General features: G+C 52.2%; 1 protein-coding gene across 1 annotated transcript in view; it reads left to right on the top strand.

The window, feature by feature from the left end:
- Positions 1-6,863: 6,863 nt before the first annotated feature.
- The window catches only part of LOC137543688 (ATP-dependent RNA helicase DDX25-like), a 76,484-nt gene continuing 67,794 nt past the window's right edge, over positions 6,864-15,553 (top strand). The window contains exons 1-2 of the mRNA XM_068264811.1: positions 6,864-6,996; positions 11,149-11,241. Coding sequence (XP_068120912.1) covers positions 6,905-6,996; positions 11,149-11,241 — 185 coding nt within the window. The 5' untranslated portion in view covers positions 6,864-6,904. The remainder of the gene's footprint in view (positions 6,997-11,148; positions 11,242-15,553) is intronic.

Genomic DNA, 15,553 nt, shown 5'->3' with positions numbered 1-15,553 from the left:
CTTCCCCTTGCACACGATTTTAGCAGTTAGACTTAATTACTGCTGTTCTAATGCTTTTGAAAACAGAGAATCCACCATGAGGAGATGGACTGGTCCAAAACCTGTCGGTTCTGTCATATTTCAACTGCTTTCTTTTTTTCGCCATAGTAGTCCTTTAATCACATACTACAATGTGAAGGTATCCATACACTTTTTTTTTTTCTTTTTTCATTTTGTTCCTTTCAGATACAATTCATCTGTTGGGAATCTATTTGACTAAAAATCGATCGTATCGATAAGACAGGATGGAAAATGTAAAACAATCAGTGATGGGGAAAGGGCATTGGCAGATCGATTGCCTATAGCTTTGCACTGCAAGGAACTGCAGAGCTGCAGTTCGATCGATTTTCAATAGATTCCCTGCTGGAATCTATTGGGAATTGATATGCAGCGTGTGGTAGGAATCAATTGCTTCTGAATTGATTCTTTACTGAAAGAAATCAATTGTTTTGGAACATTGGGTGGAAAGCTATAATTGTATGGCCAGCTTGAGTCTGACTTTGTTCACTGTCAGGTAATATCTATCACTGTACCACTACACACTGCTGGATATTAATGTGATTCCAGCAGAGGTCTGAGCATCGGTCACTGGGTCACCGCTAGCTTTGTCTTGCCTGGTGGGATACAGCTATGAGTGTGCTGCCCACACCTGACCCACGGCAACCTGTTCTCCATCTTCTCACCGGAGCCAGGAACTGGCACTGAAAACGTCTGCCAAGTGTTGTCATCTGTGGCTTTGTCTTGCCTGGTGGGATACAGCTATGATTGTGCTGCCCACACCTGACCCATGGCAACCTGTTCTCCATCTTCTCACCGGAGCCAGGAATCGGCCGACCAGGAACCGGCACTGAAAACGTCTGCCAAGTGTTGTCATCTGTGGCTTTGTCTTGCCTGGTGGGATACAGCTATGATTGTGCTGCCCACACCTGACCCATGGCAACCTGTTCTCCATCTTCTCACCGGAGCCAGGAACTGGCACTGAAAACGTCTGCCAAGTGTTGTCATCTGTGGCTTTGTCTTGCCTGGTGGGATACAGCTATGAGTGTGCTGCCCACACCTGACCGACGGCAACCTGTTCTCCATCTTCTCACCGGAGCCAGGAACTGGCACTGAAAACGTCTGCCAAGTGTTGTCATCTGTGGCTTTGTCTTGCCTGGTGGGATACAGCTATGAGTGTGCTGCCCACACCTGACCCACGGCAACCTGTTCTCCATCTTCTCACCGGAGCCAGGAACTGGCACTGAAAATGCCTGCCAAGTGTTGTCATCTGTGGCTTTGTCTTGCCTGGTGGGATACAGCTATGATTGTGCTGCCCACACCTGACCCATGGCAACCTGTTATCCATCTTCTCACCGGAGCCAGGAATCGGCCGACCAGGAACCGGCACTGAAAACGTCTGCCAAGTGTTGTCATCTGTGGCTTTGTCTTGCCTGGTGGGATACAGCTATGAGTGTGCTGCCCACACCTGACCCATGGCAACCTGTTCTCCATCTTCTCACCGGAGCCAGGAACTGGCACTGAAAACGTCTGCCAAGTGTTGTCATCTGTGGCTTTGTCTTGCCTGGTGGGATACAGCTATGATTGTGCTGCCCACACCTGACCCATGGCAACCTGTTCTCCATCTTCTCACCGGAGCCAGGAATTGGCCGACCAGGAACCGGCACTAAAAACGTCTGCCAAGTGTTGTCATCTGTGGCTTTGTCTTGCCTGGTGGGATACAGCTATGATTGTGCTGCCCACACCTGACCCATGGCAACCTGTTCTCCATCTTCTCACCGGAGCCAGGAACTGGCAATGAAAACGTCTGCCAAGTGTTGTCATCTGTGGCTTTGTCTTGCCTGGTGGGATACAGCTATGAGTGTGCTGCCCACACCTGACCCATGGCAACCTGTTCTCCATCTTCTCACCGGAGCCAGGAACTGGCAATGAAAACGTCTGCCAAGTGTTGTCATCTGTGGCTTTGTCTTGCCTGGTGGGATACAGCTATGATTGTGCTGCCCACACCTGACCCATGGCAACCTGTTCTCCATCTTCTCACCGGAGCCAGGAATCGGCCGACCAGGAACCGGCACTGAAAACGTCTGCCAAGTGTTGTCATCTGTGGCTTTGTCTTGCCTGGTGGGATACAGCTATGATTGTGCTGCCCACACCTGACCCATGGCAACCTGTTCTCCATCTTCTCACCGGAGCCAGGAACTGGCACTGAAAACGTCTGCCAAGTGTTGTCATCTGTGGCTTTGTCTTGCCCGGTGGGATACAGCTATGAGTGTGCTGCCCACACCTGACCCATGGCAACCTGTTCTCCATCTTCTCACCGGAGCCAGGAACTGGCACTGAAAACGTCTGCCAAGTGTTGTCATCTGTGGCTTTGTCTTGCCTGGTGGGATACAGCTATGATTGTGCTGCCCACACCTGACCCATGGCAACCTGTTCTCCATCTTCTCACCGGAGCCAGGAACTGGCACTGAAAACGTCTGCCAAGTGTTGTCATCTGTGGCTTTGTCTTGCCTGGTGGGATACAGCTATGATTGTGCTGCCCACACCTGACCCATGGCAACCTGTTCTCCATCTTCTCACCGGAGCCAGGAACTGGCACTGAAAACGTCTGCCAAGTGTTGTCATCTGTGGCTTTGTCTTGCCTGGTTCGATACAGCTATGATTGTGCTGCCCACACCTGACCCATGGCAACCTGTTCTCCATCTTCTCGCCGGAGCCAGGAACTGGCACTGAAAACGTCTGCCAAGTGTTGTCATCTGTGGCTTTGTCTTGCCTGGTGGGATACAGCTATGATTGTGCTGCCCACACCTGACCCATGGCAACCTGTTCTCCATCTTCTCACCGGAGCCAGGAATCGGCCGACCAGGAACCGGCACTGAAAACGTCTGCCAAGTGTTGTCATCTGTGGCTTTGTCTTGCCTGGTGGGATACAGCTATGAGTGTGCTGCCCACACCTGACCCATGGCAACCTGTTCTCCATCTTCTCACCGGAGCCAGGAACTGGCACTGAAAACGTCTGCCAAGTGTTGTCATCTGTGGCTTTGTCTTGCCTGGTGGGATACAGCTATGATTGTGCTGCCCACACCTGACCCATGGCAACCTGTTCTCCATCTTCTCACCGGAGCCAGGAATCGGCCGACCAGGAACCGGCACTGAAAACGTCTGCCAAGTGTTGTCATCTGTGGCTTTGTCTTGCCTGGTGGGATACAGCTATGATTGTGCTGCCCACACCTGACCCATGGCAACCTGTTCTCCATCTTCTCACCGGAGCCAGGAACTGGCACTGAAAACGTCTGCCAAGTGTTGTCATCTGTGGCTTTGTCTTGCCCGGTGGGATACAGCTATGAGTGTGCTGCCCACACCTAACCCATGGCAACCTGTTCTCCATCTTCTCACCGGAGCCAGGAACTGGCACTGAAAACATCTGCCAAGTGTTGTCATCTGTGGCTTTGTCTTGCCTGGTGGGATACAGCTATGATTGTGCTGCCCACACCTGACCCATGGCAACCTGTTCTCCATCTTCTCACCGGAGCCAGGAACTGGCACTGAAAACATCTGCCAAGTGTTGTCATCTGTGGCTTTGTCTTGCCCGGTGGGATACAGCTATGATTGTGCTGCCCACACCTGACCCATGGCAACCTGTTCTCCATCTTCTCACCGGAGCCAGGAATCGGCCGACCAGGAACCGGCACTGAAAACGTCTGCCAAGTGTTGTCATCTGTGGCTTTGTCTTGCCTGGTGGGATACAGCTATGAGTGTGCTGCCCACACCTGACCCATGGCAACCTGTTCTCCATCTTCTCACCGGAGCCAGGAACTGGCACTGAAAACGTCTGCCAAGTGTTGTCATCTGTGGCTTTGTCCTGCCTGGTGGGATACAGCTATGAGTGTGCTGCCCACACCTGACCCATGGCAACCTGTTCTCCATCTTCTCACCGGAGCCAGGAACTGGCACTGAAAATGTCTGCCAAGTGTTGTCATCTGTGGCTTTGTCCTGCCTGGTGGGATACAGCTATGAGTGTGCTGCCCACACCTAACCCATGGCAACCTGTTCTCCATCTTCTCACCGGAGCCAGGAACTGGCACTGAAAACGTCTGCCAAGTGTTGTCATCTGTGGCTTTGTCCTGCCTGGTGGGATACAGCTATGATTGTGCTGCCCACACCTGACCCACGGCAACCTGTTCTCCATCTTCTCACCGGAGCCAGGAACTGGCACTGAAAACGTCTGCCAAGTGTTGTCATCTGTGGCTTTGTCCTGCCTGGTGGGATACAGCTATGATTGTGCTGCCCACACCTGACCCATGGCAACCTGTTCTCCATCTTCTCACTGGAGCCAGGAACTGGCACTGAAAACGTCTGCCTAGTGTTGTCATCTGTGGCTTTGTCTTGCCTGGTGGGATACAGCTATGAGTGTGCTGCCCACACCTGACCCATGGCAACCTGTTCTCCATCTTCTCACCGGAGCCAGGAATCGGCCGACCAGGAACCGGCACTGAAAACGTCTGCCAAGTGTTGTCATCTGTGGCTTTGTCTGGCCATCTTCATCCATGTTTTGTTTTTTTACGATTTGTGCCCCTGTTGGGAGACCCACTTCATGTGATGTCACTGGTAAAGGGAAGTTATGGCTCTCGAACGGACACATACGAAGCAGTAAGAAATCCAGGGGGCTTTTTGATCCTTCATGACTTACCAAGGTTTAAAGGGAACCCGATGCATCAAAAAGTAAATACTTAAAGGACCACTATCGTGAAAAAAGTAGGTACCGTAGTTATAATGTGCCAGAACTGACAGGTTTTGAGCCAGTCCATCTCCTCGTGGATTCTCAGGGGTTTCTATTTTTTCAACAGCATTTCCTGAACAGCAGTTGCAAAGAAAACCCTGAGAAACCTCCATGAAGAGATGGACTGGCCCAAAACCTGTCGGCCCTGGCACATTTTAGCAAACTACTTTTTTCGCGATGGTGGTCCTTTAAGATGAGGGTAGTCTCTGGATCCTCCAGAGAATTCCAATGCTGTCCTCTGCCGGGACCCTCCAGGTGATCGGGACCACACTTCTCATTGGCACAAGCGTGGCTGCACAGCAGCACGGAGCTCTGGCTTACTTGGCAGGTGCAGCTGTACTCGCGCAGTATGACGGGGCTCCTGCCAGAAGAGGAGTGCGGCTCTAAGGTTTCTACCAACAAGCCCTTGACAGTAATCTTCAAGGGGGCCTATGCATGTCCCGTGGAGAAGGATAATATGAAGGTGCCAGTCCAGGGCTCAGGCATGCTTCCCCATGCTCATACTACATGATTGCATGTCCTGCACGATCAGTGCAAGCACAGAGTCACAGCTTATACTGTACATACTGAAGTAAGCAGGGATCAGCACACACTGCAGCTACTAGTTTACTATCAGTACAGGCACAGAGTAACCGCTTATACTGGAGGTAGCAGGGATCAGCACACACTGCAGCTAATTTACTATCAGTACAGGCACAGAGTAACAGCTTATACTGTACATACTGCAGGTAGCAGGGATCCGCACACACTGCAGCTAGTTTACTATCAGTACAGGCACAGAGTAACAGCTTATACTGTGCATACCGGAGGTAGCAGAGATCAGCACACGCTGTAGCTAGTTTACTAGCAGTACAGGCACAGAGTAACAGCTTATACTGTACATACTGCAGGTAGCAGGGATCCGCACACACTGCAGCTAGTTTACTATCAGTACAGGCACAGAGTAACAGCTTATACTGTGCATACCGGAGGCAGCAGAGATCAGCACACGCTGTAGCTAGTTTACTAGCAGTACAGGCACAGAGTAACAGCTTATACTGTACATACTGGGGGTAGCAAAGATCAGCACACACTGCATCTAGTTTACTATCAGTACAGGCACAGAATAACAGCTTATACTGTACATACTGGAGGTAGCAGGGATCAGCACACACTGCAGCTAGTTTACTATCAGTGCAGGCACAGAGTAACAACTTATACTGGGGGTAGCAGGGATCCGCACACACTGCAGCTAGTTTACTATCAGTGCAGGCACAGAGTATCAGCTTATACTGTACATACTTGAGATAGCAGGGATCAGCACACACTGCAGCTAGTTTACTATCAGTACAGGCACAGAGTAACAGCTTATACTGTACACACTGGAGGCAACAGGGATCAGCACACACTGTAGCTAGTTTACTATCAGTACAAGCACAGAGTAACAGCTTATACTGTACATACTGGAGGCATCAGAGATCAGCACACACTGCAGCTAGTTTATTATCAGTTCAGGCACAGAGTAACAGCTTATACTGTACATACTGGAGGTAGCAGAGATCACCACACACTGCAGCTAGCTTACTATCAGTACAGGCACAGAGTAACAGCTTATACTGTATATACTGGAGGTAGCAGAGATCAGCACACACTGCAGCTAGTTTATTATCAGTTCAGGCACAGAGTAACAGCTTATACTGTACATACTGGAGGCAGCAGAGATCAGTACACACTGCAGCTAGTTTACTATCAGTACAGGCACAGAGTAACAGGTTATGCTGTACATACTGAAGGTAGCAGGGATCAGCACACACTGCAGCTAGTTTACTATCAGTACAGAAAGGAGGCTACATAACTCAGCCAGTCATGTATAATATATATTAAAAAGGAAAGTATTCATGGCTAACTGGTAGAAATATGTTATCCTATGCATTAATGAAATGAAATGCTAGCTTTGTAGCTTCATGTGTACAAGCAAATGATATGTCTGGAATTGTCTTTATGAGGGAAGGTAACCCATAACCTTTGTTCTGAAAGCTCTTCCTAAACTTGTGTGATTTTGCAGAGGATCTGGCAACCGCCTCTCTTCTCGACAAGCTGAGCCACGAGATGCTGGTGAAGTCTCATTACAGCATGGACATTCTGCAACGGGACCCCACCTCCCCACTCTATTCTGTGAAGACCTTTGAGGAGCTCCATCTGTGAGTACTGGATGGGCGGCAGTGTGTCAGTTGTATGTAAGTGAGCCGATGTCAGAAATCTGCTTCACAAAAGGTCGCCACTAATGATCTAATCTTTTTCATCCAATTTTTCCAAGTCTATGTAGTAGAGAGGTAAATTGAATATATTGAATAGTTAATCTAGGCAGTCCTGCATATTACATAGAACTGGTAAGATTGGATGTAAAAGACTGGAATTACCATTAACCTCCTGAGTGTTACACTGCTGAGGAGGTTTTGCAGCCTTGAATCCCCCAGTATAAATGTTACTGAGTCCATGCCTGTAAAAGCTTTAGCTAGCACTAGGCTAGCAGGTTGCCGGTAGCCCAAGATCGCTGCTGATGCTAATACATTACCCAGCCTGGATCCAGCGATCACGCAGCCTCCCCGCACAGCTCCAGTCTCCACTATGGGGAGTATCATACATGACGTCATGCGCAATCCCAATCCTTCCCATAGAGAGACCAGAGCTGTGCGGGGAGGCTGCGTGATCGCTGCTGATGCTAATACATTACCCAGCCTGGATCCAGCGATCACGCAGCCTCCCCGCACAGCTCCAGTCTCCACTATGGGGAGGATCATACATGACGTCATGCGCAATCCCAATCCTTCCCATAGAGAGACCAGAGCTGTGCGGGGAGGCTGCGTGATCGCTGCTGATGCTAATACATTACACAGCCTGGATCCAGCGATCACGCAGCCTCCCCGCACAGCTCCAGTCTCCACTATGGGGAGGATCGTACATGACGTCATGCGCAATCCCAATCCTTCCCATAGAGATACCGGAGCTGTGCAGGGAGGCTGCGTGATCGCTGCTGATGCTAATACATTACCCAGCCTGGATCCAGCGATCACGCAGCCTCCCCGCACAGCTCCAGTCTCCACTATGGGGAGGATCGTACATGACGTCATGCGCAATCCCAATCCTTCCCATAGAGATACCGGAGCTGTGCAGGGAGGCTGCGTGATCGCTGCTGATGCTAATACATTACCCAGCCTGGATCCAGCGATCACGCAGCCTCCCCGCACAGCTCCAGTCTCCACTATGGGGAGGATCGTACATGACGTCATGCGCAATCCCAATCCTTCCCATAGAGATACCGGAGCTGTGCAGGGAGGCTGCGTGATCGCTGCTGATGCTAATACATTACCCAGCCTGGATCCAGCGATCACGCAGCCTCCCCGGACAGCTCCGGTCTCTCTATGGGGAGGATCGTACATGACGTCATGCGCAATCCCGATCCTTCCCATAGAGATACCAGAGCTGTGCGGGGAGGCTGCGTGATCGCTGCTGATGCTAATACATTACCCAGCCTGGATCCAGCGATCACGCAGCCTCCCCGCACAGCTCCAGTCTCCACTATGGGGAGGATCGTACATGACGTCATGCGCAATCCCAATCCTTCCCATAGAGATACCGGAGCTGTGCAGGGAGGCTGCGTGATCGCTGCTGATGCTAATACATTACCCAGCCTGGATCCAGCGATCACGCAGCCTCCCCGCACAGCTCCAGTCTCCACTATGGGGAGGATCGTACATGACGTCATGCGCAATCCCAATCCTTCCCATAGAGATACCGGAGCTGTGCAGGGAGGCTGCGTGATCGCTGCTGATGCTAATACATTACCCAGCCTGGATCCAGCGATCACGCAGCCTCCCCGCACAGCTCTAGTCTTCACTATGGGGAGGATCGTACATGACGTCATGCGCAATCCCAATCCTTCCCATAGAGATACCGGAGCTGTGCAGGGAGGCTGCGTGATCGCTGCTGATGCTAATACATTACACAGCCTGGATCCAGCGATCACGCAGCCTCCCCGGACAGCTCCGGTCTCTCTATGGGGAGGATCGTACATGACGTCATGCGCAATCCCAATCCTTCCCATAGAGATACCAGAGCTGTGCGGGGAGGCTGCGTGATCGCTGCTGATGCTAATACATTACCCAGCCTGGATCCAGCGATCACGCAGCCTCCCCGCACAGCTCCAGTCTCCACTATGGGGAGGATCGTACATGACGTCATGCGCAATCCCAATCCTTCCCATAGAGAGACCAGAGCTGTGCGGGGAGGCTGCGTGATCGCTGCTGATGCTAATACATTACCCAGCCTGGATCCAGCGATCACGCAGCCTCCCCGGACAGCTCCGGTCTCTCTATGGGGAGGATCGTACATGACGTCATGCGCAATCCCAATCCTTCCCATAGAGATACCAGAGCTGTGCGGGGAGGCTGCGTGATCGCTGCTGATGCTAATACATTACACAGCCTGGATCCAGCGATCACGCAGCCTCCCCGCACAGCTCCAGTCTCCACTATGGGGAGTATCATACATGACGTCATGCGCAATCCCAATCCTTCCCATAGAGATACCGGAGCTGTGCGGGGAGGCTGCGTGATCGCTGCTGATGCTAATACATTACACAGCCTGGATCCAGCGATCACGCAGCCTCCCCGCACAGCTCCAGTCTCCACTATGGGGAGGATCGTACATGACGTCATGCGCAATCCCAATCCTTCCCATAGAGATACCGGAGCTGTGCGGGGAGGCTGCGTGATCGCTGCTGATGCTAATACATTACACAGCCTGGATCCAGCGATCACGCAGCCTCCCCGCACAGCTCCAGTCTCCACTATGGGGAGTATCATACATGACGTCATGCGCAATCCCAATCCTTCCCATAGAGATACCGGAGCTGTGCAGGGAGGCTGCGTGATCGCTGCTGATGCTAATACATTACCACAGCCTGCATCCAGCGATCACGCAGCCTCCCCGCACAGCTCCAGTCTTCACTATGGGGAGGATCGTACATGACGTCATGCGCAATCCCAATCCTTCCCATAGAGATACCGGAGCTGTGCGGGGAGGCTGTGTGATCGCTGCTGATGCTAATACATTACCCAGCCTGGATCCAGCGATCACGCAGCCTCCCCGCACAGCTCCAGTCTTCACTATGGGGAGGATCGTACATGACGTCATGCGCAATCCCAATCCTTCCCATAGAGATACCGGAGCTGTGCGGGGAGGCTGTGTGATCGCTGGATCCAGGCTTGGTAATGTATTAGCGAGGGGATCAGCAGCGATTGGGGCCTGTCGGCCACCTGTACTAGAGAAATAGACAAGACAAATAACATTTATATCATGCTTTTCTCCTGGCAGACTGCTAGCTAAAGCTTTTACAGGTATTGGATCTGTAAAATATATACTGGGGAACACCTGGGGCCAGCAAGCGGTATGCCTGACACAGTGTGGATTTGTGATTACTGTACATGTGATTGACTGTTGGTTCCTCTGGAATTTGTGAATGAATAACGTTTTTGAAATATCGTATGGAGTACAATACACTACTTTGCGGTTTCTTGAACGATTTTTTGAAGAATTTGCTATCCTTTTAAAGGACAATGGAAGTGTCTATTAGTAGTGTCTGAATAACACCAGAAACAAGCATGCAGCTGATTGTGTTATATTTGACAATGTTAAATACCTGATATGCTACATGCTGGTTCACTGTCTGTGGCTAAAAGGATTAAAGGCAGAAGATCAGCTGGACTGCCGGGCAACTGGTATTGCTTAAAAAGAAATAAGTATGGCAGCCTTCATAGCCCTCTTGCTTCAATTGTCCTTTAAGTGTAACATGGGTAAGCTTTCAAACTGCATTAATTTGCTTTGAACTTCTGCATAATCCTTCATGAAGTTGAAGGAGGCTGCATATTTATTTCCTTTTAAACAATACCAATTGCCTGTCTGTCCTGCTGATCCTGTCTCTAATGCTTTTGGCCTTAGCCCCTGAACAAGCATGCAGATCATGTGCTCTCACTTGGGTTTTACTGGATTAGCCATGTTCTGGTTCCATGGTTTTGTCTCACTATTTATGCCAGATGATCAACACTGCTGCCAGGCAACTGGGATTGTTTACAAGGAAATAAATATGGCAGCCTCCGTATTCTTCTCACCTCGTGTTCCATTTACATTAAAGTAAACTAATCTCAAGAACCAATAAAATAAAAAGTGTTTTCAGAACAGAGGAGGAAATTCATATGAAATGCATATAAAAGCCATCTGAAGTGTTGTGCACTCACTCCACACAGGTGTCTGCAGCAGTTTTTAGTAACTTTTATCTCCTCCCCTCGCTCTAGGAAACCAGAGCTGCTTAAAAGTATGTACGGAATGGGATTCAACAGACCATCTATGTACCAGGAAACTGCTCTCCCTATAATGCTTGCAGACCCGTAAGTTCTCCCATGCTATACTGCTTCTACTAAAGGAAACCAAGATATGCTCGTAGAGTATTGGGCCATGTTAGCCATCAGTAATAGCAAGGGGTTTTCAATCAGGATGATATCATGTATTGGCTAACTTAGAGATGAATAAACAGTAAGCTTTCGGCTTATAATAAGCCTTCACCTGACTTAATGCAGTAATCAAGTCCGACGAAGGCTTATTATTAGCCCAAAGCTTATTTATTCATCTCTAAGTTAGCCAATAACATGGCATCATCCTGCAAACACTGCCATTCCAGTGCAGGAGACTTGTGCCCAGCAGTGAGTAACTTCAGCACTGTCAGAAGATGGAGCTCAAGTTACTTATAAAAAAAAACACAATAATCCGGTCTCCAACAATAGCTGGAAGCCAAATTATTTCATTCCCCACCATCCATGGCGACCTGGAGGGGGAATAGTATTTAATATGGGAATTTGTGCAGGAGCAGGATAAGCCATATACCGGCTGTATCCTGCGCCCAAGTCTCCTGCGGCGATTCCTCTCGTACGCACATCCTGATTCAAAACCCCTTGGTTTCCTTTGCATGACACTTTACCATTGGGGTGCATCCCGCGGCTGCAGAAATGTGTCCTTTTATCTGTTATCTTTATCCTCCTGCTCTAACTGGTGGACCTAAGCCCATTACAATAACGGGTTCTAGGCCTCCCTTACAACCCCCCTCCCCTCCCGCGCATGTCAGCGCGAGAGCTCACGCCCACCCCCTGGCCCTGTCGTCCTCCTGCTCTAACTGGTGGACCTAAGCCCATTACAATAACGGGTTCTAGGCCTCCCTTACAACCCCCCTCCCCTCCCGCGCATGTCAGCGCGAGAGCTCACGCCCACCCCCTGGCCCTGTCGTCCTCCTGCTCTAACTGGTGGACCTAAGCCCATTACAATAACGGGTTCTAGGCCTCCCTTACAACCCCCCTCCCCTCCCGCGCATGTCAGCGCGAGAGCTCACGCCCACCCCCTGGCCCTGTCGTCCTCCTGCTCTAACTGGTGGACCTAAGCCCATTACAATAACGGGTTCTAGGCCTCCCTTACAACCCCCCTCCCCTCCCGCGCATGTCAGCGCGAGAGCTCACGCCCACCCCCTGGCCCTGTCGTCCTCCTGCTCTAACTGGTGGACCTAAGCCCATTACAATAACGGGTTCTAGGCCTCCCTTACAACCCCCCTCCCCTCCCGCGCATGTCAGCGCGAGAGCTCACGCCCACCCCCTGGCCCTGTCGTCCTCCTGCTCTAACTGGTGGACCTAAGCCCATTACAATAACGGGTTCTAGGCCTCCCTTACAACCCCCCTCCCCTCCCGCGCATGTCAGCGCGAGAGCTCACGCCCACCCCCTGGCCCTGTCGTCCTCCTGCTCTAACTGGTGGACCTAAGCCCATTACAATAACGGGTTCTAGGCCTCCCTTACAACCCCCCTCCCCTCCCGCGCATGTCAGCGCGAGAGCTCACGCCCACCCCCTGGCCCTGTCGTCCTCCTGCTCTAACTGGTGGACCTAAGCCCATTACAATAACGGGTTCTAGGCCTCCCTTACAACCCCCCTCCCCTCCCGCGCATGTCAGCGCGAGAGCTCACGCCCACCCCCTGGCCCTGTCGTCCTCCTGCTCTAACTGGTGGACCTAAGCCCATTACAATAACGGGTTCTAGGCCTCCCTTACAACCCCCCTCCCCTCCCGCGCATGTCAGCGCGAGAGCTCACGCCCACCCCCTGGCCCTGTCGTCCTCCTGCTCTAACTGGTGGACCTAAGCCCATTACAATAACGGGTTCTAGGCCTCCCTTACAACCCCCCTCCCCTCCCGCGCATGTCAGCGCGAGAGCTCACGCCCACCCCCTGGCCCTGTCGTCCTCCTGCTCTAACTGGTGGACCTAAGCCCATTACAATAACGGGTTCTAGGCCTCCCTTACAACCCCCCTCCCCTCCCGCGCATGTCAGCGCGAGAGCTCACGCCCACCCCCTGGCCCTGTCGTCCTCCTGCTCTAACTGGTGGACCTAAGCCCATTACAATAACGGGTTCTAGGCCTCCCTTACAACCCCCCTCCCCTCCCGCGCATGTCAGCGCGAGAGCTCACGCCCACCCCCTGGCCCTGTCGTCCTCCTGCTCTAACTGGTGGACCTAAGCCCATTACAATAACGGGTTCTAGGCCTCCCTTACAACCCCCCTCCCCTCCCGCGCATGTCAGCGCGAGAGCTCACGCCCACCCCCTGGCCCTGTCGTCCTCCTGCTCTAACTGGTGGACCTAAGCCCATTACAATAACGGGTTCTAGGCCTCCCTTACAACCCCCCTCCCCTCCCGCGCATGTCAGCGCGAGAGCTCACGCCCACCCCCTGGCCCTGTCGTCCTCCTGCTCTAACTGGTGGACCTAAGCCCATTACAATAACGGGTTCTAGGCCTCCCTTACAACCCCCCTCCCCTCCCGCGCATGTCAGCGCGAGAGCTCACGCCCACCCCCTGGCCCTGTCGTCCTCCTGCTCTAACTGGTGGACCTAAGCCCATTACAATAACGGGTTCTAGGCCTCCCTTACAACCCCCCTCCCCTCCCGCGCATGTCAGCGCGAGAGCTCACGCCCACCCCCTGGCCCTGTCGTCCTCCTGCTCTAACTGGTGGACCTAAGCCCATTACAATAACGGGTTCTAGGCCTCCCTTACAACCCCCCTCCCCTCCCGCGCATGTCAGCGCGAGAGCTCACGCCCACCCCCTGGCCCTGTCGTCCTCCTGCTCTAACTGCCGCCTCCGTGCCACGCATACGCAGTACGCAAAAGCACGGACACAGGTTTTATTGTATAGGATATTTCTCTCCTCTGGAGGGAAGAGTCTCTTTAAATTTTGGGCATCAGCACTATAATTTGTTGCTCCTAACAACCAGATTGCCCCTCCCCCCAGTGTTTACACTGAAGAAACATTATGGATCATGTACACGCTTTCAGTTATGACTGACCAGTCAATGACCAATGTTACCACCTCTGTGTAGTATGAGGGCCATCAGATCATGAATACTATGTGTAGGTAACAGTGTTCTCCCCAGAAATTTTTTCCAGCCGGGTGGCAAGAAAGAGTAGCCGGGTGGCAAGAAAAAGTAGCCGGGTGGGGCGTGATAACAGAATGCAGGGCCGGCGCTTCTCTGCATACAGCAGAGGAGAAGATGAGCCGATGACTGCCGGGTGGTCACCAAAACTAGCCGGGTGGAGCACCCGGCTAAAAGAGCCTGGGGAGAACACTGAGGTAACCCTCATAGTACACAGAGGTGGTAACATTGTTTTTTGTTTGGCTAATCATAATTGAAAGTGTGTACCAAGGTGTGTACCAGGATTTAGGCTAGAAGAGCTGTTCTGAGTTCAATAAAACTTTGTACTCTCCACCCGACGGGTCCAGCAACGTCCCCTTGACGATTGTTAAGCGACGCCTCCTGCTTGTTACGTCACGACAGGCGTAAATGGGATGTAAGCCATTGCGATACTTTGTGCGGAGTCTTCGGAGATCTTTAAGATCTGATCCGCCATGTCTGTCACTTAACAATGCACGATCGCCGTTGGGGTGAGGCAACATTGTTTACCATGCTTATATGAAACTGTTGTCCGGTATCGGGTAACATCGCCGCAAGAATCGCCAGGTGAGTATGAAGCTTAAAGGGACACTGTAGGGGGGTCAGGGGAAAATGAGTTGAAGTTACCCGGGGCTTCTAATGGTCCCCCGCAGACATCCTGTGCCCACGCAGCCACTCATCGATGCTCCGCCACCCGCAGACATCCTGTGCCCACGCAGCCACTCACCGATGCTCCGCCCCCCGCAGACATCCTGTGCCCGCACAGCCACTCACCAATGCTCCACCCCCCGCAGACATCCTGTGCCCGCGCAGCCACTCACCAATGCTCCGCCCCCGCAGACATCCTGTGTCCGCGCAGCCCCTCACCGTTGCTCCGCCCCCCGCAGACATCCTGTGCCCGCACAGCCACTCACTCATGCTCCGGCCCCTCCTCCGGTTTACTTCTGGAATTTCAGACTTTAAAGTCTGAAAACCACTTCGCCTGCGTTGCCGTGTCCTAGCTTCCCCTGATGTCACCAGGCCCAGTATGGTCTGTGCCTGCGCAGTGCGCTCCTGGTGACATCAGGGGAAGCGAGGACACGGCAACGCAGGCGAAGTGGTTTTCAGACTTTAAAGTCTGAAATTCCAGAAGTAAACCGGAGGCGGGGCCGGAGCATCGGTGAGCGGCTTGGCGGGCACAGGATGTCTGGGGGGGGGGGTCCATTAGAAGTCCCGGGTAACTTCAACTCA

Source organism: Hyperolius riggenbachi, unplaced genomic scaffold (assembly GCF_040937935.1).
Source record: "Hyperolius riggenbachi isolate aHypRig1 unplaced genomic scaffold, aHypRig1.pri scaffold_166, whole genome shotgun sequence".
Classification (NCBI taxonomy): domain Eukaryota; kingdom Metazoa; phylum Chordata; class Amphibia; order Anura; family Hyperoliidae; genus Hyperolius; species Hyperolius riggenbachi.
Note: the sequence above shows the minus strand (reverse complement) of the source record. Positions and strands in the feature narration are given on the sequence as shown.